Source organism: Pimephales promelas, chromosome 15 (genome assembly GCF_988280905.1).
Source record: "Pimephales promelas chromosome 15, fPimPro1.hap1.1, whole genome shotgun sequence".
Classification (NCBI taxonomy): Eukaryota; Metazoa; Chordata; class Actinopteri; order Cypriniformes; family Leuciscidae; genus Pimephales; species Pimephales promelas.
In genome coordinates this window covers 28,724,108-28,750,107 of record NC_142783.1, presented here as the reverse complement: position 1 = coordinate 28,750,107, position 26,000 = coordinate 28,724,108, and the positions used below count along the sequence as shown (strand labels likewise).

At 36.6% G+C, this 26,000-nt stretch overlaps 1 protein-coding gene and 1 long non-coding RNA gene across 2 annotated transcripts in view; both read left to right on the top strand.

Annotated features, from left to right (window-relative positions):
• The first annotated feature begins 147 nt into the window (after positions 1-147).
• myo6b (myosin VIb) overlaps positions 148-26,000 on the top strand; it is a 58,865-nt gene continuing 33,012 nt past the window's right edge. Inside the window, exons 1-11 of the mRNA XM_039667791.2 lie at positions 148-306; positions 17,670-17,811; positions 19,187-19,256; positions 19,354-19,427; positions 20,400-20,529; positions 20,672-20,777; positions 21,394-21,449; positions 21,555-21,652; positions 21,737-21,901; positions 22,270-22,350; positions 24,726-24,906. Coding sequence (XP_039523725.1) covers positions 17,695-17,811; positions 19,187-19,256; positions 19,354-19,427; positions 20,400-20,529; positions 20,672-20,777; positions 21,394-21,449; positions 21,555-21,652; positions 21,737-21,901; positions 22,270-22,350; positions 24,726-24,906 — 1,078 coding nt within the window. The 5' untranslated portion in view covers positions 148-306; positions 17,670-17,694. The remainder of the gene's footprint in view (positions 307-17,669; positions 17,812-19,186; positions 19,257-19,353; positions 19,428-20,399; positions 20,530-20,671; positions 20,778-21,393; positions 21,450-21,554; positions 21,653-21,736; positions 21,902-22,269; positions 22,351-24,725; positions 24,907-26,000) is intronic.
• LOC148973583 (uncharacterized) lies at positions 942-7,711 on the top strand. The gene is made up of 3 exons (XR_016146608.1): positions 942-1,011; positions 6,923-6,984; positions 7,223-7,711. It is a non-coding gene; the product is annotated as an uncharacterized LOC148973583 (long non-coding RNA).

The following is a 26,000-nucleotide window of genomic DNA, read 5'->3' as shown; positions in this document are numbered from 1 at the left end:
CGCGCCTGTAATAATGACCAAAGCAGAGTGCACGTGCCTAAGTATGCCGCTCACAAAAGCTGTAGAAGTGCAGGTCCTTGTGTTTTGAGACACAGCCTGTGTCAACCAGTTACTGCTTAGATGTCACCACTGAGGTCGCTGTTATTCCTGTGGAGTTCAGTCTGAAGCCGGGCACACTACTGAGAGGAAGGACAGCGGCTTTGGAAAAGGGAATATTTGACATCAAGGGAATCTGTCACCGCTAAACGGGAGAGTCTGTCTCCTCTGTCCACAAAGACAGCTGCTATTACCGGATTTACACATAATGTGAGTGACTTTAATCACTTTATTTATTTTGTGGCTTTTATTTAGAGCTGATATAGATTTGTTGTTTGGTTTTAAGTTGTGTTTAATTGTTTTTCCATTAGCGAGCTAGCATGCTGCTAATGAATGTGTCCGTATTATTACTCCGGTGATTTCGCATGTCGTTTAATTTAGTAAAAAGCTAATTTCTGTTAAAACGTTGGGTTTTAATTTTGACTTTTGTATAGTAACTACGTTAACGGACTGTTTACTGTTGTTGCGCTTCATAACGCTTCTTGTGTATCAGTTACATCCTTTATAGTTATATATTTATTCATAGTTTTACTCGTGGTTGCTTTTCAGTGATATTATGTAGTTTTTTCCACCGAGAGTTTTGCTTTGTTTTGATAAGTTAAGTGTGTGGACAAAGTTTTCTAGAAAATTAGTAAGTTAAGGCTTATCATGTCATGGAAACTCGACAAGTTGAATGTATTGTTAAAGGGTTTAAATTTTGTGTTCTGAAGTCGTGGAAATCATGGGCCAAGTTAACATTATTTATTTGTGTTTCAATCAAATGAATGATGGATGCTTTGAACACTATTAGGTGACTGTAAACTGCGGTGTCTGCGCATGCGCAGCTGTCCTGGTTAACCGGTGTCGTGCCAAGGTACTTACCCCTGAAAGGAAGTGTATCCCCGGTCGCGGGAGCGCGCACGCATTCAGCAGGAGGTGTGTCATTACTTTGTCCAAGATGAATTAAACTATAACACGTGAATTGTTTAAGTCATCGTTTTACTGTTGTTGTTGTTTTGTTTTTTTTTATCGACGAGGTTTAGCAAAGACAGATATCATGTGGCCCATCAAAAACTAATTATTTTGTGGGCAAACGATCTAGCTTCATGCACGGAATGGATCAATTCTCACGAGAATGTACTGAAAAACTAAGACGACCATATCGTTTCACAAGCAAACAGCCCGTGGATATAAAATTGTTCTTACCCCCCCCCCCCCCCTCCTCCTCCTTCCATGGTGAATTATTACCAAAATCATTCAATAATGCATTGCACTTATACATAGGCAAACAACGATTTTACCGATGATGGCCTATCATCAAGTGTTTTATTTTATGAATACTGTACATCATGTCTAATAACAGCAGTGAATATGAACACATTTCCTATTTCCTGACTAAAGTTATAGTGGGATACAGATTTTTTCAGACCGTATTTTCGACCTGCCAAAATATGTACCCCCCCCCTAAAATCTACAGGTGATGGCCTATCATCTAGTGTTTTATTTTATGAATACTGTACATCATGTCTAATAACAGCAGTGAATATGAACACATTTCTTGTTTTCTGACAAAAGTTATAGTGGGATACAGATTTTTTCAGACCGTATTTTCGACCTGCCAAAATATGTATCCCCCCCCCCTAAAATCTACAGGTGATGGCCTATCATCTAGTGTTTTATTTTATGAATACTGTACATCATGTCTAATAACAGCAGTGAATATGAACACATTTCCTATTTCCTGACTAAAGTTATAGTGGGATACAGATTTTTTCAGACCGTATTTTCGACCTGCCAAAATATGTATCCCCCCCCCTAAAATCTACAGGTGATGGCCTATAATCTAGTGTTTTATTTTATGAATACTGTACATCATGTCTAATAACAGCAGTGAATATGAACACATTTCCTTTTTCCTGACTAAAGTTATAGTGGGATACAGATTTTTTCAGACCGTATTTTCGACCTGCCAAAATATGTACCCCCCCCCCTAAAATCTACAGGTGATGGCTTATCATCTAGTGTTTTATTTTATGAATACTGTACATCATGTCTAATAACAGCAGTGAATATGAACACATTTCTTGTTTTCTGACAAAAGTTATAGTGGGATACAGATTTTTTCAGACCGTATTTTCGACCTGCCAAAATATGTATCCCCCCCCCTAAAATCTACAGGTGATGGCTTATCATCTAGTGTTTTATTTTATGAATACTGTACATCATGTCTAATAACAGCAGTGAATATGAACACATTTCCTATTTCCTGACTAAAGTTATAGTGGGATACAGATTTTTTCAGACCGTATTTTCGACCTGCCAAAATATGTATCCCCCCCCCCCCCTAAAATCTACAGGTGATGGCCTATCATCTAGTGTTTTATTTTATGAATACTGTACATCATGTCTAATAACAGCAGTGAATATGAACACATTTCTTGTTTTCTGACAAAAGTTATAGTGGGATACAGATTTTTTCAGACCGTATTTTCGACCTGCCAAAATATGTATCCCCCCCCCCCCTAAAATCTACAGGTGATGGCCTATCATCTAGTGTTTTATTTTATGAATACTGTACATCATGTCTAATAACAGCAGTGAATATGAACACATTTCCTATTTCCTGACTAAAGTTATAGTGGGATACAGATTTTTTCAGACCGTATTTTCGACCTGCCAAAATATGTACCCCCCCCCTAAAATCTACAGGTGATGGCCTATCATCTAGTGTTTTATTTTATGAATACTGTACATCATGTCTAATAACAGCAGTGAATATGAACACATTTCCTATTTCCTGACTAAAGTTATAGTGGGATACAGATTTTTTCAGACCGTATTTTCGACCTGCCAAAATATGTACCCCCCCCTAAAATCTACAGGTGATGGCCTATCATCTAGTGTTTTATTTTATGAATACTGTACATCATGTCTAATAACAGCAGTGAATATGAACACATTTCTTGTTTTCTGACAAAAGTTATAGTGGGATACAGATTTTTTCAGACCGTATTTTCGACCTGCCAAAATATGTATCCCCCCCCCTAAAATCTACAGGTGATGGCCTATCATCTAGTGTTTTATTTTATGAATACTGTACATCATGTCTAATAACAGCAGTGAATATGAACACATTTCTTGTTTTCTGACAAAAGTTATAGTGGGATACAGATTTTTTCAGACCGTATTTTCGACCTGCCAAAATATGTATCCCCCCCCCCTAAAATCTACAGGTGATGGCCTATCATCTAGTGTTTTATTTTATGAATACTGTACATCATGTCTAATAACAGCAGTGAATATGAACACATTTCTTGTTTTCTGACTAAAGTTATAGTGGGATACAGATTTTTTCAGACCGTATTTTCGACCTGCCAAAATATGTATCCCCCCCCCCAAAATCTACAGGTGATGGCCTATCATCTAGTGTTTTATTTTATGAATACTGTACATCATGTCTAATAACAGCAGTGAATATGAACACATTTCTTGTTTTCTGACAAAAGTTATAGTGGGATACAGATTTTTTCAGACCGTATTTTCGACCTGCCAAAATATGTACCCCCCCCCCCCTAAAATCTACAGGTGATGGCCTATCATCTAGTGTTTTATTTTATGAATACTGTACATCATGTCAAATAACAGCAGTGAATATGAACACATTTCTTGTTTTCTGACAAAAGTTATAGTGGGATACAGATTTTTTCAGACCGTATTTTCGACCTGCCAAAATATGTATCCCCCCCCCCTAAAATCTACAGGTGATGGCCTATCATCTAGTGTTTTATTTTATGAATACTGTACATCATGTCTAATAACAGCAGTGAATATGAACACATTTCTTGTTTTCTGACAAAAGTTATAGTGGGATACAGATTTTTTCAGACCGTATTTTCGACCTGCCAAAATATGTATCCCCCCCCCTAAAATCTACAGGTGATGGCCTATCATCTAGTGTTTTATTTTATGAATACTGTACATCATGTCTAATAACAGCAGTGAATATGAACACATTTCTTGTTTTCTGACTAAAGTTATAGTGGGATACAGATTTTTTCAGACCGTATTTTCGACCTGCCAAAATATGTACCCCCCCCCCCCTAAAATCTACAGGTGATGGCCTATCATCTAGTGTTTTATTTTATGAATACTGTACATCATGTCAAATAACAGCAGTGAATATGAACACATTTCTTGTTTTCTGACAAAAGTTATAGTGGGATACAGATTTTTTCAGACCGTATTTTCGACCTGCCAAAATATGTATCCCCCCCCCCAAAATCTACAGGTGATGGCCTATCATCTAGTGTTTTATTTTATGAATACTGTACATCATGTCTAATAACAGCAGTGAATATGAACACATTTCTTGTTTTCTGACAAAAGTTATAGTGGGATACAGATTTTTTCAGACCGTATTTTCGACCTGCCAAAATATGTATCCCCCCCCCCAAAATCTACAGGTGATGGCCTATCATCTAGTGTTTTATTTTATGAATACTGTACATCATGTCTAATAACAGCAGTGAATATGAACACATTTCTTGTTTTCTGACAAAAGTTATAGTGGGATACAGATTTTTTCAGACCGTATTTTCGACCTGCCAAAATATGTACCCCCCCCCCCCTAAAATCTACAGGTGATGGCCTATCATCTAGTGTTTTATTTTATGAATACTGTACATCATGTCAAATAACAGCAGTGAATATGAACACATTTCTTGTTTTCTGACAAAAGTTATAGTGGGATACAGATTTTTTCAGACCGTATTTTCGACCTGCCAAAATATGTATCCCCCCCCCCTAAAATCTACAGGTGATGGCCTATCATCTAGTGTTTTATTTTATGAATACTGTACATCATGTCTAATAACAGCAGTGAATATGAACACATTTCTTGTTTTCTGACAAAAGTTATAGTGGGATACAGATTTTTTCAGACCGTATTTTCGACCTGCCAAAATATGTATCCCCCCCCCTAAAATCTACAGGTGATGGCCTATCATCTAGTGTTTTATTTTATGAATACTGTACATCATGTCTAATAACAGCAGTGAATATGAACACATTTCTTGTTTTCTGACTAAAGTTATAGTGGGATACAGATTTTTTCAGACCGTATTTTCGACCTGCCAAAATATGTATCCCCCCCCCAAAATCTACAGGTGATGGCCTATCATCTAGTGTTTTATTTTATGAATACTGTACATCATGTCTAATAACAGCAGTGAATATGAACACATTTCTTGTTTTCTGACAAAAGTTATAGTGGGATACAGATTTTTTCAGACCGTATTTTCGACCTGCCAAAATATGTACCCCCCCCCCCTAAAATCTACAGGTGATGGCCTATCATCTAGTGTTTTATTTTATGAATACTGTACATCATGTCAAATAACAGCAGTGAATATGAACACATTTCCTATTTCCTGACTAAAGTTATAGTGGGATACAGATTTTTTCAGACCGTATTTTCGACCTGCCAAAATATGTACCCCCCCCCCCAAAATCTACAGGTGATGGCCTATCATCTAGAGTTTTATTTTATGAATACTGTACATCATGTCTAATAACAGCAGTGAATATGAACACATTTCTTGTTTTCTGACTAAAGTTATAGTGGGATACAGATTTTTTCAGACCGTATTTTCGACCTGCCAAAATATGTATCCCCCCCCCAAAATCTACAGGTGATGGCCTATCATCTAGTGTTTTATTTTATGAATACTGTACATCATGTCAAATAACAGCAGTGAATATGAACACATTTCTTGTTTTCTGACAAAAGTTATAGTGGGATACAGATTTTTTCAGACCGTATTTTCGACCTGCCAAAATATGTACCCCCCCCCCCTAAAATCTACAGGTGATGGCCTATCATCTAGTGTTTTATTTTATGAATACTGTACATCATGTCTAATAACAGCAGTGAATATGAACACATTTCTTGTTTTCTGACAAAAGTTATAGTGGGATACAGATTTTTTCAGACCGTATTTTCGACCTGCCAAAATATGTACCCCCCCCCCCCTAAAATCTACAGGTGATGGCCTATCATCTAGTGTTTTATTTTATGAATACTGTACATCATGTCTAATAACAGCAGTGAATATGAACACATTTCCTATTTCCTGACTAAAGTTATAGTGGGATACAGATTTTTTCAGACCGTATTTTCGACCTGCCAAAATATGTACCCCCCCCCCCCCAAAATCTACAGGTGATGGCCTATCATCTAGAGTTTTATTTTATGAATACTGTACATCATGTCTAATAACAGCAGTGAATATGAACACATTTCTTGTTTTCTGACAAAAGTTATAGTGGGATACAGATTTTTTCAGACCGTATTTTCGACCTGCCAAAATATGTATCCCCCCCCCCTAAAATCTACAGGTGATGGCTTATCATCTAGTGTTTTATTTTATGAATACTGTACATCATGTCTAATAACAGCAGTGAATATGAACACATTTCCTATTTCCTGACTAAAGTTATAGTGGGATACAGATTTTTTCAGACCGTATTTTCGACCTGCCAAAATATGTACCCCCCCCCCCCTAAAATCTACATGTGATGGCCTATCATCAAGTGTTTTATTTTGTGAATACTGTACATCATGTCTAATAACAGCAGTGAACGTTTTTGGTTTAATAAATTCTCAATGTATAAAACTGTCAATGATCTAAATTAATGGTGGTGTATATTTTATTTGTTCATTATTCATACTATTTGAATTTTTAATTTTATGGAGCCATCAGAATTATTCCATACTAACCTAAAAAATATTTGTGTGGAAAAACTAAGAATTATAGATTCATGCTCTGTGTTTTGTTTTGTTTCTAAGATGACCTGACTGACATATGTCACTTCTGTGGATCAGAAGGACCCAAGGAAGATTTGAGCTGGGTAAATCAAACTTAAGAAATGTGAAATGAAATATGTTTTGATATAAAGTTATTAAGAATTTTATTGTAGTGTTATGTTGGATATTTATATTATATTTCTTCTATTTTGCCCAGGACTTACAAACATTACATAATTATTTTATCTCCACAATAATTACTGTACAGTATATTACAAATATCAATTACACAGGAATGAAAATTTGCAACCTCTTACTGAATCCAAATAATTTGTTTTCCAGATTCAGTGTGACGTTTGTTTGCGGTGGTTCCACCATATGTGTGTTAAAAGCCCACCAACGGAGGAGGCCTTCCTGTGTACTGCTTGTACTCCTTAATTTTGTGTACATTATTGTTCCGGAGGAATTTATTGATTAAATCTTGTTGTATTATTACACCTTCCAAGTATGTGTCTTATCATCTTAAAATTATTAAAAACCAACAGACTGATGCGGGACATTATCTCAATATGCGACGTGCGGTCCAGCACAAAGTGGGACGGGTGCTGCTCAAGATGGATGGCGGGGGTCTTATCTTGCTTTCTTGGCGCCACAGGAAGTGGAGACGTTGATAGTCCATCATCTGTGGAATATGGAGAGGGGGATACCTTTTATAGCAGGTCGAAAATACGGTCTGAAAAAATCTGTATCCCACTATAACTTTAGTCAGGAAATAGGAAATGTGTTCATATTCACTGCTGTTATTAGACATGATGTACAGTATTCATAAAATAAAACACTAGATGATAAGCCATCACCTGTAGATTTTAGGGGGGGGGATACATATTTTGGCAGGTCGAAAATACGGTCTGAAAAAATCTGTATCCCACTATAACTTTTGTCAGAAAACAAGAAATGTGTTCATATTCACTGCTGTTATTAGACATGATGTACAGTATTCATAAAATAAAACACTAGATGATAGGCCATCACCTGTAGATTTTAGGGGGGGGATACATATTTTGGCAGGTCGAAAATACGGTCTGAAAAAATCTGTATCCCACTATAACTTTAGTCAGGAAATAGGAAATGTGTTCATATTCACTGCTGTTATTAGACATGATGTACAGTATTCATAAAATAAAACACTAGATGATAGGCCATCACCTGTAGATTTTGGGGGGGGGATACATATTTTGGCAGGTCGAAAATACGGTCTGAAAAAATCTGTATCCCACTATAACTTTAGTCAGAAAACAAGAAATGTGTTCATATTCACTGCTGTTATTTGACATGATGTACAGTATTCATAAAATAAAACACTAGATTATAGGCCATCACCTGTAGATTTTAGGGGGGGGATACATATTTTGGCAGGTCGAAAATACGGTCTGAAAAAATCTGTATCCCACTATAACTTTAGTCAGGAAATAGGAAATGTGTTCATATTCACTGCTGTTATTAGACATGATGTACAGTATTCATAAAATAAAACACTAGATGATAGGCCATCACCTGTAGATTTTAGGGGGGGGGTACATATTTTGGCAGGTCGAAAATACGGTCTGAAAAAATCTGTATCCCACTATAACTTTTGTCAGAAAACAAGAAATGTGTTCATATTCACTGCTGTTATTAGACATGATGTACAGTATTCATAAAATAAAACACTAGATTATAGGCCATCACCTGTAGATTTTAGGGGGGGGGTACATATTTTGGCAGGTCGAAAATACGGTCTGAAAAAATCTGTATCCCACTATAACTTTTGTCAGAAAACAAGAAATGTGTTCATATTCACTGCTGTTATTAGACATGATGTACAGTATTCATAAAATAAAACACTAGATGATAGGCCATCACCTGTAGATTTTGGGGGGGGGGATACATATTTTGGCAGGTCGAAAATACGGTCTGAAAAAATCTGTATCCCACTATAACTTTAGTCAGGAAATAGGAAATGTGTTCATATTCACTGCTGTTATTAGACATGATGTACAGTATTCATAAAATAAAACACTAGATTATAGGCCATCACCTGTAGATTTTAGGGGGGGGGATACATATTTTGGCAGGTCGAAAATACGGTCTGAAAAAATCTGTATCCCACTATAACTTTTGTCAGAAAACAAGAAATGTGTTCATATTCACTGCTGTTATTAGACATGATGTACAGTATTCATAAAATAAAACACTAGATGATAGGCCATCACCTGTAGATTTTAGGGGGGGGGTACATATTTTGGCAGGTCGAAAATACGGTCTGAAAAAATCTGTATCCCACTATAACTTTTGTCAGAAAACAAGAAATGTGTTCATATTCACTGCTGTTATTAGACATGATGTACAGTATTCATAAAATAAAACACTAGATTATAGGCCATCACCTGTAGATTTTAGGGGGGGGGATACATATTTTGGCAGGTCGAAAATACGGTCTGAAAAAATCTGTATCCCACTATAACTTTAGTCAGGAAATAGGAAATGTGTTCATATTCACTGCTGTTATTAGACATGATGTACAGTATTCATAAAATAAAACACTAGATTATAGGCCATCACCTGTAGATTTTAGGGGGGGGGATACATATTTTGGCAGGTCGAAAATACGGTCTGAAAAAATCTGTATCCCACTATAACTTTAGTCAGGAAATAGGAAATGTGTTCATATTCACTGCTGTTATTTGACATGATGTACAGTATTCATAAAATAAAACACTAGATTATAGGCCATCACCTGTAGATTTTAGGGGGGGGGATACATATTTTGGCAGGTCGAAAATACGGTCTGAAAAAATCTGTATCCCACTATAACTTTAGTCAGGAAATAGGAAATGTGTTCATATTCACTGCTGTTATTAGACATGATGTACAGTATTCATAAAATAAAACACTAGATGATAGGCCATCACCTGTAGATTTTAGGGGGGGGGATACATATTTTGGCAGGTCGAAAATACGGTCTGAAAAAATCTGTATCCCACTATAACTTTTGTCAGAAAACAAGAAATGTGTTCATATTCACTGCTGTTATTAGACATGATGTACAGTATTCATAAAATAAAACACTAGATGATAGGCCATCACCTGTAGATTTTAGGGGGGGGGTACATATTTTGGCAGGTCGAAAATACGGTCTGAAAAAATCTGTATCCCACTATAACTTTAGTCAGGAAATAGGAAATGTGTTCATATTCACTGCTGTTATTAGACATGATGTACAGTATTCATAAAATAAAACACTTGATGATAGGCCATCATCGGTAAAATCGTTGTTTGCCTATGTATAAGTGCAATGCATTATTGAATGATTTTGGTAATAATTCACCATGGAAGGAGGAGGAGGGGGGGGGGGTAAGAACAATTTTATATCCACGGGCTGTTTGCTTGTGAAACGATATGGTCGTCTTAGTTTTTCAGTACATTCTCGTGAGAATTGATCCATTCCGTGCATGAAGCTAGATCGTTTGCCCACAAAATAATTAGTTTTTGATGGGCCACATGATATCTGTCTTTGCTAAACCTCGTCGATAAAAAAAAACAAAACAACAACAACAGTAAAACGATGACTTAAACAATTCACGTGTTATAGTTTAATTCATCTTGGACAAAGTAATGACACACCTCCTGCTGAATGCGTGCGCGCTCCCGCGACCGGGGATACACTTCCTTTCAGGGGTAAGTACCTTGGCACGACACCGGAATGGTTCCACCTTTATAATCTCTCACGGGTCTTTCCACGAAATGTGTGTGAACACTAACTTCAGTGAAAAGCTTTTACTATCTTCTATTATATATATTACTATGTGCTAATATAATGTATTTATTTGTGCAACAGTACAAATAAATACAACAAAGATACAAATTAATGTAATAAACAATAAACTAACATTCTAACTGCTTTTCAGATTTTTACAGTAGGTCTAATAGTAGTTTTCAGGTACAGAAATTTAATTTAAGTAAGCAAATGTAAAATAACACTGCATATTATTCACTGTATTAATTAAAGATCCTTAATTAGTCCTTAATATATATATATATATATATATATATATATATATATATATATATATATATATATATATATATATATATATATATATATATATATATATATATATATATATTGCAATAAAAGCTTGCATGGCTTGCATGCATTTTGATTATGATTTTATGGAATGACCCTGACAGGAGGACATAACAAAAAAATGCTCAATCACTTACAGCTGCCCTGTACTTCTATAAATATCATCATGCCTTTGTACAATGCAAAAATATCCATCCTTCCCTGCAGAGAACTATGGAAATTGTATTTTAACTAGCTAATCTTCAAAGTAATGCCTTCCATAGCTTAATTAAACAATCACGTTTTTAAAGTGTGGAAATCATGTTACTTTTATCTACCATCTGAAAGCTTGCTTACTACCTGATAACATTTGGCTTGATTTAATTATTATACATTTTTTTTATAAAGTTTGTGCATATTTGAACTCTCATTTGAATATTTATAACCCAGCAAAAACGCAGTAAAATGTTGCCTTTGGAAGTCCCAACGACACTGGCCTCTTTGCATCCTGTTGCGTCCTGTTTTCCATATCCTCTGGGCTATAAAGAGAGCAAGAGCAGAGGAAGGAGGGGGTTTAAAAATGTGTGGTACAGGAAACTCACACAACCCTTTCACCCCGAACCATCTCCAATCTCCAGTCTGTACTGCTGCCATCAGCATGCATGTAATTATGTGCAATTACTCACCTCTCTATGATCACCTCGCTGAAAAGATAGAGCGATGAGCCAAAAATGTGGGAAAAGAAATGTCTTTTGTCAACTATCACACTCACAGTTTTGTGGTTATTTTGGGTCTGTTGATTCTTGTGGAAGAGACTCACTGTATCTCAGCCAGGCATACCAAGTATGCCTTGAAATTTCCAAGGACTGGATATGAATTCATTATCAGTGGATATTTTATTTTATTTTGAGTTTTGCATGTTATTGCATCATCCACACTATAAAGAGTGCCACCGATATTTACGTGTTGCTAAGCAACTTTAGTGCCGAGGTCCTAAGTTCATTTCCTCTTTCATCTCCATATCATTTGTTTCAATGTCTCAGGGCTTTTCAACAAAGCCTTCCTCTCTTTCACAAAATATAGCATTTGCACAGAATATAACTTTTTATTGCATCCCTAATGCAATGTCATCATTGTTGTGGCATAATTATAAAGGTTTTATCAAACCGAAATGTGCCAGCATATTATGAGTAATTGAATTAAATTTCATAGCATTAAATTAATTAAACATTAATTAATTTAATGTCATAAACAGAAATAAGAAATGATGATAAAGATTAAATTAAAAGATCTGTAATATTTACTGGACTCACATTTCTTCCAGATAAATTGTACTGGTGTAGCTTATCATTTTTTTTCTTTGTACAATGTTACTTCCTCTTCTGGAACCATTCTGTTTACATTATGATCTGATAGCTAAAACGACTAACCGTGAGAACTATAATACTGTACATATAGCCTATTGCCTGCTTGTAATCCTATTTAAATCCTGGAAAATCCAAGTGAAGGGCATTGTGCCACATCAACTTTGGGCTCATCTTGTCTTTGAGTATGTTCAAATTTCCCTTCTCCATTGCATAGGTCATATTAGGGTAATATCTAAATAGTAGCATGTTAGTGTTACTCTGAGTTGATGCTATGATTTAGATGGATTAGAATGGATTTGTTTTAACAATGAGAAATCAACCTGATGAGAAGGCAACATTAAAAAATAATATATACACACACACATACAATGAGTTTTCACCCAAAATAAATGGTTTTGAGGACAAGAGTCTGACACCAGCCGGCATGCTCCACATGGAGATCTGATCTAACCATCATTGAGTCCATCTGGGATTACATGAATAGACTAAATCCAGAAGAACTGTGGCAACATCTCCCTTTGCGTTTAAAACAGCTTTTGTCCTCAGTTTTTTAGGCAGCTTTGCTGGAAGGTTTCTTCAAGTGTGTTGGAGACGTTCTGGATTTAGTCTGTCTCAGATTTTTCTATTTCTTCATGTAATCACTGACATACTCGATGATGGTGAGATCAGATCTCCGTGTGGAACATACTGGTTGTCAGACGCCTTGTGCATACACAAATCTTACCGGATTATTACAATTAATGGCAAAAGGAATGTTTGGAAATGTAAACCGATATTACCTTCTGGCACACTACAGCAAAAGATATACAGTAAATAACTGGTGAACTTTTTCTTGGTGAAAACACCAATGTGCTTAAAGCTGCAGTCTGTAGCTTTTTTTGGGTCCAAAATGCATTTGAGAAAATACATAACCAGCTAGTGTTCAAAACTATCTGCTTGCTTTAGTTCGATTCAAAACAGCAAGCTTGTAATAATGTTTTTAATTCCAGTTACTGGTGGATTTCCACTGGAGATTCCAGCATGTTTTTGCTTCATTACGTGCACCTCTGTACGCATAAAGAAAAGTCTCGGCTAGTATAAGCTATATAGCGTGTGAGGATGTTGGAAGTGGATATTTATAGCCTCTTCTCACAGCACTTGATATAATTAACATTTATCAATTTGATGATGCATCCAGAAAGGTTCATACGACAATCACCAGTGACAACAGATTCACCCCGCTGTAAAATGCAAAAGACTTCGTTCGGACTTCGGAGTGGCTACAGAAAAAAAGAGACTGCAACCGAACCCATGCGTATCGGAAGGACATTACATGTAGTCATGCAATGCTGACGTTGTTAACATTAACAACTTGAGAACAAAGTATAATCTTCACGGTTTTGCGTGATATGAAAAGCGATTGTTAGATTTAATCAGCGCGATTTACTGCAATGCCAGAACCAGAACAAAAGTGGATGTTACTTACTTGTTCAGATGACATTTTCCCATTAAATTATTATGTTGGTCATACCAGTTTTTTCAAAAAGTATAATCTGTGATTCTGAATGACAGTATCCACACCGGCCCGGCGACTGAACGCCACACACTCTCCTCAAACATTGTTCATCCGTGCTGTGCCATGCCGAGGTACAACTCACGTAAAGTTGATTCCGCGAATGACTGCAATTGCAGATTTCGAACAGAGATGGCGACAATGAAGAAAAACAGCCGACTGCTGCTTTAAGTAGTGTCTGTGTGTGTGTGTGTGTGTGTGTGTATGTATATATATATATATATATATATATATTATATGTTGGTTATTTACTCATTTAATCATTTTTATAAATGATTATTGTTCTTGTGATTTCTAGAACTGAGAAGGTCATGGAAATTTAAATTATCTTAAAAGGTCACGAAGAAAAACAATTACATTTATGGTCATCTTGAAAATATTTAATTGGCTAAAATTGTCTTCATAAACAATTATGTTTGTTTTTTTCCACTATTAGCAGAGAAAGTCATAGAAAAGTCAAGAAGGAAATTTATAGGCCAGAAGGTTTAGAGCTGGTTCTAATTTCTACTCCATAGTTAAAAATATGTTCACCTTATGAGTACACTTTACAAAGGCATACATTACAAAGGTGCTTTATGAACAGATCATTATGTTTTTAGCACGTATCAAACATGTGATTTTCCCAAGACTGATTCAGCGCAGAACAAAGCTTTCAGAAAGATGTAATGTGCCAGATAGTTTTCTGATGAGCAATGCTTTAGAACTGAAGCATATGCCAATGTCTTGTTCTGAAGTCTTTGTTCCTTTCAAAAGACTTACGTGAGACTCAAGTGATTGGCACAGATACAGTACTGAGCATATAATGAGGTTAGTTAGCATGCTAGACAATTGATAATTGCACTGTGGGGAACTCTTGGGACCAGGCCATATAGAGTGCCAGATAATAGGAAATGTTGCTCTGCACCAAACCTCGAGCAGTTATCACGTCCTACCTCACACACACACACACACACACACACCAGACGTCTTTGACGTGAACTCAGTGCTGTTCTCTTGCCGGGTATAATAACTCTCTTGTGATTAACCATTATTACTTTTGTAGACTTTGACAGCAGTTCATTTACAGGTCATGCAGTCTGCGGCACTCAGTGGATCTCATAGATCTTAACGGATGTCATTGTCATCCAGTGCCTCAGATACATGTTAAAAAGGGAATTAAATTGAACAGTGTAAGATGTCTATGGTTTATTGTAGGATCAAAGAGTGATCAGATAGGGCCACCAGCTGTTCTCTCAAGAGGAGAGTCTGTGCAGATAAAGATGTCTCAAATAGCAGTAGCTTAAATCCACTATTACAGGATAAGCCCATACCGGAGAGGAATAATAAGATCAGTGAAAAAACTTGGAGACTAAAATACCTCAACAGAACTGCTATTGAGATGACACAGTCCTTGAACCACAGTTGATTAGACATGCTTGAAAATGGCCTAATTTTCCAAAACATCATTAAGTGCTGGCATGAAAGAGCACATTTTTACCTTTTATAATAATGTTAGACCATAGTGGTGTTTGCTAAGCCAAGGATCACAATTAATATTCATACTTAGACCAATGATTTTTTATTTTTTTTTGCTGAAGCTATTTGGCTCATGAAATGATTTGGGATCAGACTTCCGTATGCTGATATAATCGGATCCGATAGCTATCCTTCTCGTATGCATTTTGGAGGGAGTTTACACTTGGTATTTTAATGATGGGATTTAGTCTGATCAGTAAATATGGATGTAATAACCAAGTCTAAGCACTAATATTGAGTACTCTTTTGATGTAGGCCAGTAAACAACTACTCGAAATGGCCTAGCAGTAGAAACCACACTGAACACTAACAATTTAGTAACTGAGTCAAGTTGAATTATATATCCCCACAAAGATAAGTATTTCATTATCTTTCAGGCTTTGGGACATGAGCAGGACAGAGCATCTATTGTCTCATATCTTCATCTTTTCGCCCTTTAGTCCAAAGCAACTGAAACTGTTTGTAAATGGTCAGAAAAGTGAATTATAGGCCATCTTCTTCACAAGCAGGACATTTATTTTAGATGTTGTGCTAAGGGGAATGCGGAACTGAATTACCAGCGGATGTGAAATGCATGCAGAGCCCCACACGACATGCTGAAAAATAGATATAAAAAAATAAATATTAATAAATCATTCCTACAACCTGTGATTTCTTTCCTACAGCTTATTATTTTGGTCCATGTTTAATAAATTAGTTCCCTTTAATTTGTTAAATTAAAACTAAGCAACAAATTGCTTAAATTTGTGGCCACATTATTTTTCATTATCGCCCAGCATGTCATATACAGGATACCATATAAACTTGACGTGCCTTGCTTTGCCGAATAAGCACAAACTGTGTTAAAATTAAATGTGACGAAAGAAAGCCATGAGATATTTCTATAAAAGTATTAAGTTAGGGTACCAATGCTATCTTTTGTTTTAGGAAGTAAAAAAGGTGCCATAGAAAAAGATGCAAAAAATAAGGATTAAAAGTGAGTGAAAGGAAGAAATTAATTTCAAAGAAAATATGTGATGGTATCAGGAAGGAAGATTCCATATCCAGTGTAATGCCTCACAAAATATTGTTAAATTCATGGAAAATTTTAGTGACCAACTTGCAAAACAGAACATAAAGCCTCGTTAAGGCTCATGTACCTTTCTCATTCAGCATGGATCCAAATGTTACCATGGCAACGATATAAAATTAACCTTTTACCAGTTATTTATTTTGTAAAAAGCGTTGTACTTTTACTTTATTCGTGTCCTAATTTTTACGTAAAAAAAAAAAAAACATTTACATACGGGATCATTTTACTTTAAATGGTGATGTTAATTGCAAACATTGCATTTGTGTTTTAAAATACAATACAACTATGAGCACAATGCAAGTCATTTCGAATGTACAATGAATCTCTTATTTACATTGTGTTGACAATCTGTTGGTTATTTGCAAGTAACCGGGGTCTGCAAGTGTGTGGCTCGTGTTCATAGGCGGATGGTGAAGCAACTCCAGGGTACAGCTAAGGAGATGCGCTGCTTCCAGATATAGAATAGATATACCAATAGAATGTCGTAAAATTTGTTATTAAAGCAGCTATGCTCACAATCCACTATAATTAGAAGAGAAAATCAAGCAAAATGGGATTTATTGTTTGAATTTCATAATAAAAATGATATCTGAAAAGACTTTGTTTCATATCAAAATGGAGGCACATTACAAAGATTCATTCATTCACCAACTGAAAACAGCATAGACCAAAAGATCGATACTTTGGATTTAAGAGTCGATATCCGTTCACCAAAAGAGGAATCAATTAAAATCGCTAAATCAACCCTGCTGTAGGATAAAGTCACAATTCATTTATTTAATGGAGTGGAGAGAAATGGCAGCTTCAGAACCAATTTGACAGTTCAATGCGACTGCTTCCTGGAGGCAAAAAGCGACTCAAAATGCAATCACACTATAACGTTTGAGATAGTGAGCTTTGCGTGGGAAAGCACCACTCACATTTTCTTCTGAATTCTAGTTTCAGTTTGCTTTGTACATTATGCATATCAAGACTTTGAAGTGGCTAATGTAACAAGTTGTTTTGTTATTTTCATTACACTCATCTATACTCGAGATGACCTTGTTGGTTTCCACCTACTGCATTCCAAAAGACGTTTTGTTTACAGTCACATGGTTTGTGTTAAACAAAACACAATTATGTTTCTGTTGAACAAGCTTTGCATGCTGTTTAATCTTAACTCTGTGTGTGTCTTCCAGAGCTGTGGTGTAGTTGTGGGGTGCAATGGAGGATGGGAAGCCTGTGTGGGCGCCCCACCCAACCGACGGGTTCCAGCTGGGCATGATAGTGGACATCGGTGCGGATGCACTCACCATAGAACCTCTCAATCAGAGAGGAAAGGTAAGACGTCAGCTTTGCTGCCCTTGAAATTTATCCTGTGGGCGTTTAACCGGTGACCAAGCAGGTGGCAGCTATTGATTTTGTGCCATGTTATCATGCCTCATATGTTGATACGAAGGAAAACTTAGTTGCTAAGCACCTGTGATGATCCTCGGCTGAGCCCATGCGTACCTCGGGCGATCATGTGATCACGGTTTCTGCTGATGTGAATCCTTAAGTTCCCACCACACGCATGATTAACTTCATGATGTGTATAAAAGGCCTCCAGGTATCTGAGCAATAGGTAAAATGTGAGAACACGTGTATGTAGAATAGTAGGGTGTCACTTGCAGGGGCTTTGAATAAGTAATAAGCTCTACCTGCTGCAGGTGTGTGGATCACATTACACTCAGGGTATATTCATTAGAGAGAAAAAAATCCACCTGTGTCTCAACTAATTACACACTCCCTTAGAGATGATGGCACTCAGTGTGTAGTGGGGGATGTATCAGAAAAATGTACCAGAAGATTAGAAAACGCACCCACACACACATACACGCACGTTAAATAATGATTACAGAATGGAAAATAGGTTATACATTTTTTACTTGATGATTCCACCAAATGACTGTCATATAATTTGAACTTTTCTTGAAAAGGGAATTTTTTGAAACCAACATGAATACAAACATTACATTACATTTTTTTCTTCATTAATGACTCTCTTATTTGTCATTGATCCATTAGCTCGTATTAACAAATGGTAAACAATGTGTGAAAAGTTTTCACTAGAATAGCCTATACAGTATCAAGGTTGTGAATGTTTTTAGTTCAAAGTGGTTTGACATTGAGGCAGATAATATCTGTCCAGTGGGGTTCTAATGTAAATGGCTTATATAAATATGAGGGAGTGGAGGAATAACGTCAGCATGGACAAGATGGGTTTTCTGGGAAAGGTCAGCTTGTCTCATCTCGCTCTGAATAATGCACCGACGTGATGGGCAGTTTTGGGTGTCTTAAGCTGTGAAATCCATGACACATTATATGTTCTCACCTTTCACATTAACATGACTTTACCGTTTCTTCTCCGCGTTATGGCCGCCATTAGACACAATCAATCATGGGTGACCTAGCACCTCTTTTCATTGGCATTTGCGCAGTCGTAATGCATGAAGACCTTGAGTGTTTATAGCTTCACACCTCAGTGAAAGTAACCAGACGGATTTGGAAATGAGAGGACAAACGGCTGCTATCATCTACTTATTTTTTGTCCCATTAATCTTCTGTGTGGTTGTAAACTATATGGACTTTTATGAATATGGATAAATTGTGAATGCAGCCATTTATTGTTTGGCCAGAGGTCACAAAGTTGATGATGCTCATTTTGACTTTACAGACGTTCCTGGCTCCCATCAGTCAAGTTTTTCCTGCCGAGGATGATGTAAACAAACACGTTGAAGACAACTGTAAGTATATAACTTCTTTGGGGCCAAAAGTATCACGTTCAATCAATACTTAAGCTTGTGATGTTCATTGAAATGCTCATATTTACTTGGCTTCCAGGTTCTCTTATGTATTTGAATGAGGCCACTCTTCTAAACAACGTCCGTATCCGTTACAGCAAAGACTTGATCTATGTAAGTCAAATGCTTGTTCTGAATTCTCGTTTTTCTATTCATTTCTGTCTTTTCCAACACCCAAACTACGCAAGTACTCAATTACTTGGCCAGTGGATAACATAAACATGGTCCAATTGTATAAACTTAAGGTGCGGTCACATCAGCAAAAATTTGCAGTTAAAAAAATCAACAACTTTTCTACATGGTTAGCTAGTTTGATACATGTTTTTAAATCACTATAGGGAAAATGAATGGGGAAAAAAATCGCACCATTAGGTTTAAGTTTAAGTGTGTTGGGCAGGCTGGGATGCTCAAATGAACAGATTTATGTTTTTAAAGCTCCATTACTTGCGCTTGCATTTTAAATAATGTATAACAAATTGATTCTCTGATTGATTAAAGCCTCTTCTAATAAAACTACATTTTAAATTTCAACAAATTTGGCTCATAAAATGTTAAGCAAATGCAAGATGCATTCACATATTTTGCTTAACAGTCACCTATGGGCAGTGCAGGGCTTCTAGGTTCATGCTAAACCCCACAGATCTCATTGGCAAGCATGGCTGCAGGTACAGAGCTGATGGGCATGTTATTGTCGTGCTCCAACGGCCCTTATTAGCCTCTCATCTGAGAGACGTGGGTCCAGCTGTCAGCACACGCTCATCAGCACAGCGCACAAGGCTGTCAGGAGACTGCCCAGGCCCTGCCCTAGTGCGACTGCACGTCTCAGATGACCCAGCTAATCCTGGCCAGACGCTATCAAGTTGCCCAATGCACTTAATTAGGTCCTGTGAGGTAGCGGTGCTCCGCATGGCGTGGCTAACCTGAAAGTCTGTGGCTTTGAGTGAGAGCGATTAAAACATCGCTCTTCGTCTGAGCCGTCCGACTTGTCGACTATTGGTCGGAACTACCTGTTTGCCCAAAATATGAAAGCACACACCCAACAATGAACGTTTCAAATGTTCTCGGACCCTGTTTGTTTTATTTCAGACTTTTGTGGCTAATATCCTGATTGCTGTGAACCCATATTTCGACATCCCGAAACTCTACTCCCCAGAGTCCATTAAGAGCTATCAGAGACGCTCTTTGGGGACACTTCCCCCTCATGTCTATGCTATTGGTGAGTGGACAACATATGAATGTCTGTCCAATGGGACACTTGAGGATTTAATTCTTTATTTTTGTAGTTTTTTTTTAAGGTAACTACCATATTGACAGTGATTTTTTTTACAAACGTCAGTCTCTCTCTCTCTCTGTCTCAGCGGATAAAGCCTACAGAGACATGAAGGTTCTGAAGATGAGTCAGTCCATCATTGTGTCCGGTGAATCTGGTGCTGGAAAAACAGAAAACACAAAGTTTGTTCTCAGGTGTGATAAATCGGTCTATTAATGGAATGATGAAAACACTCCTGTTAAAATGTCCTACATGTATTAATAGAAGGGCCCAAATTCATCCAACCATACCTTACAGTGGTGAATTGAGATTTTTTTTTAGATATGAAAATATATTTAGCCTTTGAAACTGCTCAAAATCATAAAGACCCATTTTAATATTCATTGTGGTGACTTAATATGATCATTATTTCACGTTTCACCACATCTTGAATGTAATGTAATAATGTTACAAGAAATATTACTTGAGCAAATCATCATATTCAAATAATTTCTGAAGGATCATGTGACACTGAAGTATGGAGTAATAATGCTGAAAATTCAGCTTTGCCATCACAGGAATTAAATATATTCAAAAAGAATACCTTTATTTTAAATCATAATTTAACAGAATATGATGTTTTTTTTGTGTGCTGTGTTTTGATCAAATAAATGCAGCCTTGTTGAGCGTAAAAGACTTCTTAAAAAAAAAAAAAATCGTACCAAATTTTTGAATAGTTGAATGTTGCAGTGTTCAGTAATGTTAATGGTAAGTAAAGATGTTTTATCATTGATGTCATCATTACTTGATACTATATCTGTTTAATTTCAGGTATTTAACCACATCTTATGGAACAGGTCAAGATATAGATGAGAGAATTGTTGAAGGTACGTTTTCCAAAGACAGACAAGACTGGTTGTCTTGTACAGTAGTGTTTGATATTTCGATATAATGCAAAATCTATGTTTGTAAAATATGTGTGTTCCATGCAGCCAACCCCTTGCTTGAGGCTTTTGGAAATGCAAAGACGGTTAGGAACAACAACAGCAGTCGGTTTGGAAAGTTTGTGGAAATTCATTTTAATGAGAAGGTAAACTTTGTCTTAGCCTGAAGACAAGAGTTTTTCCTCTGTAAGACTTCATGTAGTTACTAATCGTGTTCATCGTGTCTCCAGAATGCAGTTGTAGGTGGTTTTGTCTCGCACTATCTGCTGGAGAAGTCTCGGATTTGCATGCAGAGTCCAGAAGAGAGAAACTATCATATATTTTACAGACTCTGCGCAGGGGCATCGGAGGACATCAGAAACAGGCTTCATCTCAACTCTCCGGAAAACTTCCGAGTCAGTTTCCTTTGTATTGTGTATTAGGAACCTGGAAATCATTTAACCAAGCCTAGACACTTGGTTCAGCTGGAAACTTTGAGAGTCTCTGTTATAATTGGTGCAATAAAAGCCACCTGACAACTGTGACCATAGCAAGCAGACTATTAAAGCACAGTCCAAAATGAAGTAGCAAAGCATTTGATCAAATCCAATGAAATCCGTTAATACTTTAGGTTATCTGATTTCAAGCCCTCATAGACATGATACCATGAAACTGTAGATGTGCCACTAGATGGCATATTTGCTTTACAATGATTGTGAATGTGTTTCTGCTGGTTCTATTCTCCTTTGTTAACTTTCATTATTGTGTGTTTGTGTTCACTCAGTATTTGAATCGTGGCTGCACGAGATACTTTGCAAACAAGGACTCGGATAAACAGATCATGCAAAACAGGAAAAGTACTGAGGTACGTAGAATCATCTTTGTTTAGGAATCTCTGGGGCTGCAGAACCGTGATGAATCTTTTTCCTTCTTCCTGTGTTGATGCACAATTTGTGAGAATCTAAAGTGATAAACAGCACTAAGCAAAGCTGTAGTACAGATTTCAGATTCATTTTTGATATATGATCAAATCCTTGCAGTGTCTTGTTCAAATTTAAGACTAGGTGACGTGCTGTGCGAACAGACCTTGACCGCAGTCAAAATCTCTGAAGTTGCAGGATCACCGTTTTACCTCAAATAGAATTAGTTACCCTCAGAAATTAGTTCACCTCTTTGATCAATTATGTAAATTCCAGCGTTGTTTTGTTGTGTTTGCACACGGCCCTCTCTGGAGACTGAGCCCATCAATTGATGTTATTGTTATCAAGGGCCATTATTATAAATCATCGTTGTGTTGAATCCCTCTGGAGGTGATGAGATATTCATTAGCTGCTGTTTCTGCCAGTGCAGTAGTTCATTTGCTAGCTCAACACCATCTGTTTCACTGTATTTTCACATGAAAATCTAGGATTAGTTTCTTACCCCAAATTCACAGATGGTACTTTTCTTGTTGTTTTTTTTTGCCTCCTTTTTTATCTTTCTTGAACAATTGAATCTCTTAATGACTTTTGGGTCGGTATTAAGATATGCAATCCATCTTTAATTGTGAATCAGGCTATGGTCCAAAACCTAGTGAGGTAGCCTTTTGAGACTCCATCCTAATGCTAACCAAGATGAAACCTCTTAAGTGACTAAATGTGAACGCTTTACAAAGGCAGCAAGTCCGCACCACAAAAAAAGAAATCAAATTGACCCGTTTTACTGTTGAGCTAAACTAGCAGCATGATAATCTAATAAGCATAAAAATACAAAGCGAACATAAACATTAGTTTTAAAATATATTTAGCTATACTCTTTGGTTTTGATTTAGATCACTGTATTTATGATTTTTGTTCAACTTCTTGTTAGGCATATTGATTTGAATTGGACTCGGTGTATTCTGGGATTGCCTTCTGAACAAAATATATATGCAAGGCTGCTTTAAAATGAAACGATACTATGTTTTTATAATCACTTTTGACTACAAAGACTTCCCTTGTCAAAGACAATATTCAAAGGCCCCCCCCAAAAAAAATATTTCTCGTACTTCTGCTGTAATGACAAAGCCGAGTATATTCATATCTACAGAAACTAGTAGCAGTATTTCAAAATAATATAATAAAATTATTATAAATAACTATATTCCATGTTTTTTTGTTGTTGTTTGGGAGTATGTTTTTTTTAAACTCACAAATAACAGTTTCTCAGCAATGTCTGACCACAGATTTTATTGCTTAACATACCCAGGAACCTTTATATTCATACATTTTTCAAAAAGAATTAATTAATATCGATGGATGACTTTTCCAGGTCTAGAAATCACACTTAAAATGTCCCTAATACAGTACATCCAGGGTCTCCAAGACCATGAGAACCATGGGAATATAAATAAAAGTGAGAATTTTATTTTTATTAAAATCACAAATTCAATCTTATATATTAGATGTTCTAGCTTACTTTAAAGCTTGGGTTGTCATTAAAATGCTGCCAATGTAGGTTTTGGAACAGTGCTTCCCATAATGTTTATGTCGATATTTTTGTAACTGAATATTGTGTGTCTTTGCCTTCTCTGACCTTCTTAAAATTCAGGATCATAAGGTGATGTTTTACCAGTTGTCCTTTCTAAATTCTTTTCATACTTTACATTCTTTGGCTTTCTGGGTTTCTGTGCATGAAATGGATCATTAGTGTGTGCATGGGTCTGCAAGCTAAAATGCATGAGTCTTTCCCTGTGAAATAAGTAGCTTTGTAAGGGGTGCTTGTAGTCATGGGTATGGAACAGCTTTTATGCTCTAGGATTGGTCAGAGTGTGATCTGTTGTGTCATCAGACTGCGGATCATTGGTACGTCAGTGACTTAAAGGCATAGTTTGCCCCAAAATAAAAATGATGTCATCTAATCACCCTTGTAACCTTTAAACACAGAGAAGTTTTGAAGAATGTTTGTGTTGCTCTTTTCCCCATACAGCAACAGCATAAAGCGTTACATAGAAAGTCATTCAAGTGTAGAATGACATAAAGGTGAATAAATTATGGCAAAATCATCTTTTTTTTTTTTAATATAATATATAAAAGGAACTTCTGGCACACTCTGATCCTCAGGTGTGGTTTGATTTCCTTTCCTTCTTTTAATCAGAGATCTAGATCTGTATACAGCCCTCCAGTATACATATCTGATCTTCTGAAGCACTTGCGGCACATGTGACGTGTGGATGTTGTTGATTCTGGAACAGTGTGTCTTGATGGTCCGTTGTGTTCGTAGCATGGAAAAGTAGGTGCTCTGAAGGACCCTCTGCTGGATGACCTGGGAGACTTCAACAGGATGGTGGTTGCCATGAAAAGAATCGGCCTGGATGACACAGAGAAGCTCAATCTCTTCAGAGTGGTGGCTGGCGTCCTTCATCTCGGCAACATCGACTTCGAAGAGACAGGAAGCACCTCTGGTAGCCATTCAGCTCTATCCAACATTAGTAAACCATTTTGCCTTTATTTGATGACCTAACCTGGCATGATGCGACAACTTTCAAGCGTAAAATACATTTCTGTCCTGCATATACTGACAAAATCACTTCAGAACATGTTTAATACAAAACCAGTGAGATTTAATGTCTAGAAGGGGCTGTCCATCACGGAACTAGAAAGCATGCAAACAGATAGTAAATGTCTTGTGTGTCAGTTGAAATCAAGCCAGTTAGGACTAAAAAGAGATACGATTTATCTCTTTTTGCTGCGTCACGTCACATTTGGATTAGAAATATTCGGTTTCCTTCAGGTTAAGAGACTTCAAATATGACCAATTTTGCCTTTTTTTTTTTTTTTTGGAATTTGCACTATCTGCATTCAGTCCGGGAAAAGTCACTGTTGTCTGAAGTGTTATTTTTTAGCTCATCCACTTGCTGATGTTCTCCTCATTAAACAAACACACTCTCACTCACTCACTCACTCACTTCATTAGAGAGCTGTTGTGGGGGTAAGGGGGCTTCTTCTAGTGTTTACCAAACTTGCATTCTGTATTTGTTGTTCCTGTTCTGCTGAAGGTATAACACCTTTTACTGCTCTGGCCTACTCCATTTCGCCACTCACAATGGAGATGCTGTCCTGAGACACCTTTTAGCTGGAAAACACTTTTAGCCTAATAGAGGTCTTGCAGGAGACGTGAAGACTATTATGAACACATATTTTTGGAAATGGCTGAGATAGGAGATTGAAGGAGTGTGCTTTTAAAGATTTATTTGCACACTTTTAGCTCTTAACCAGCAGTCAATAGGATGCGTCACATCACGCGATTTTCTTGCATCTAGCTATAAAGTGTGAAAGGTAACTTGGTAGTCCTGTTTGTGTTTTATATCTCTTGGTCCTATTAAGCCTGGTGATAAAAGTTGTTAAATGCAAAATATAGTGACACATTTGAATAAGTACTTTAAATACAAAATACAGTCTCTCAGAGTATTTAATTACAAATTACATTTAATTTATTTTTGTACAGGAAAATAAAAATGACAAAAGTAATTAAATACGCATTTTAAATACATGTTAT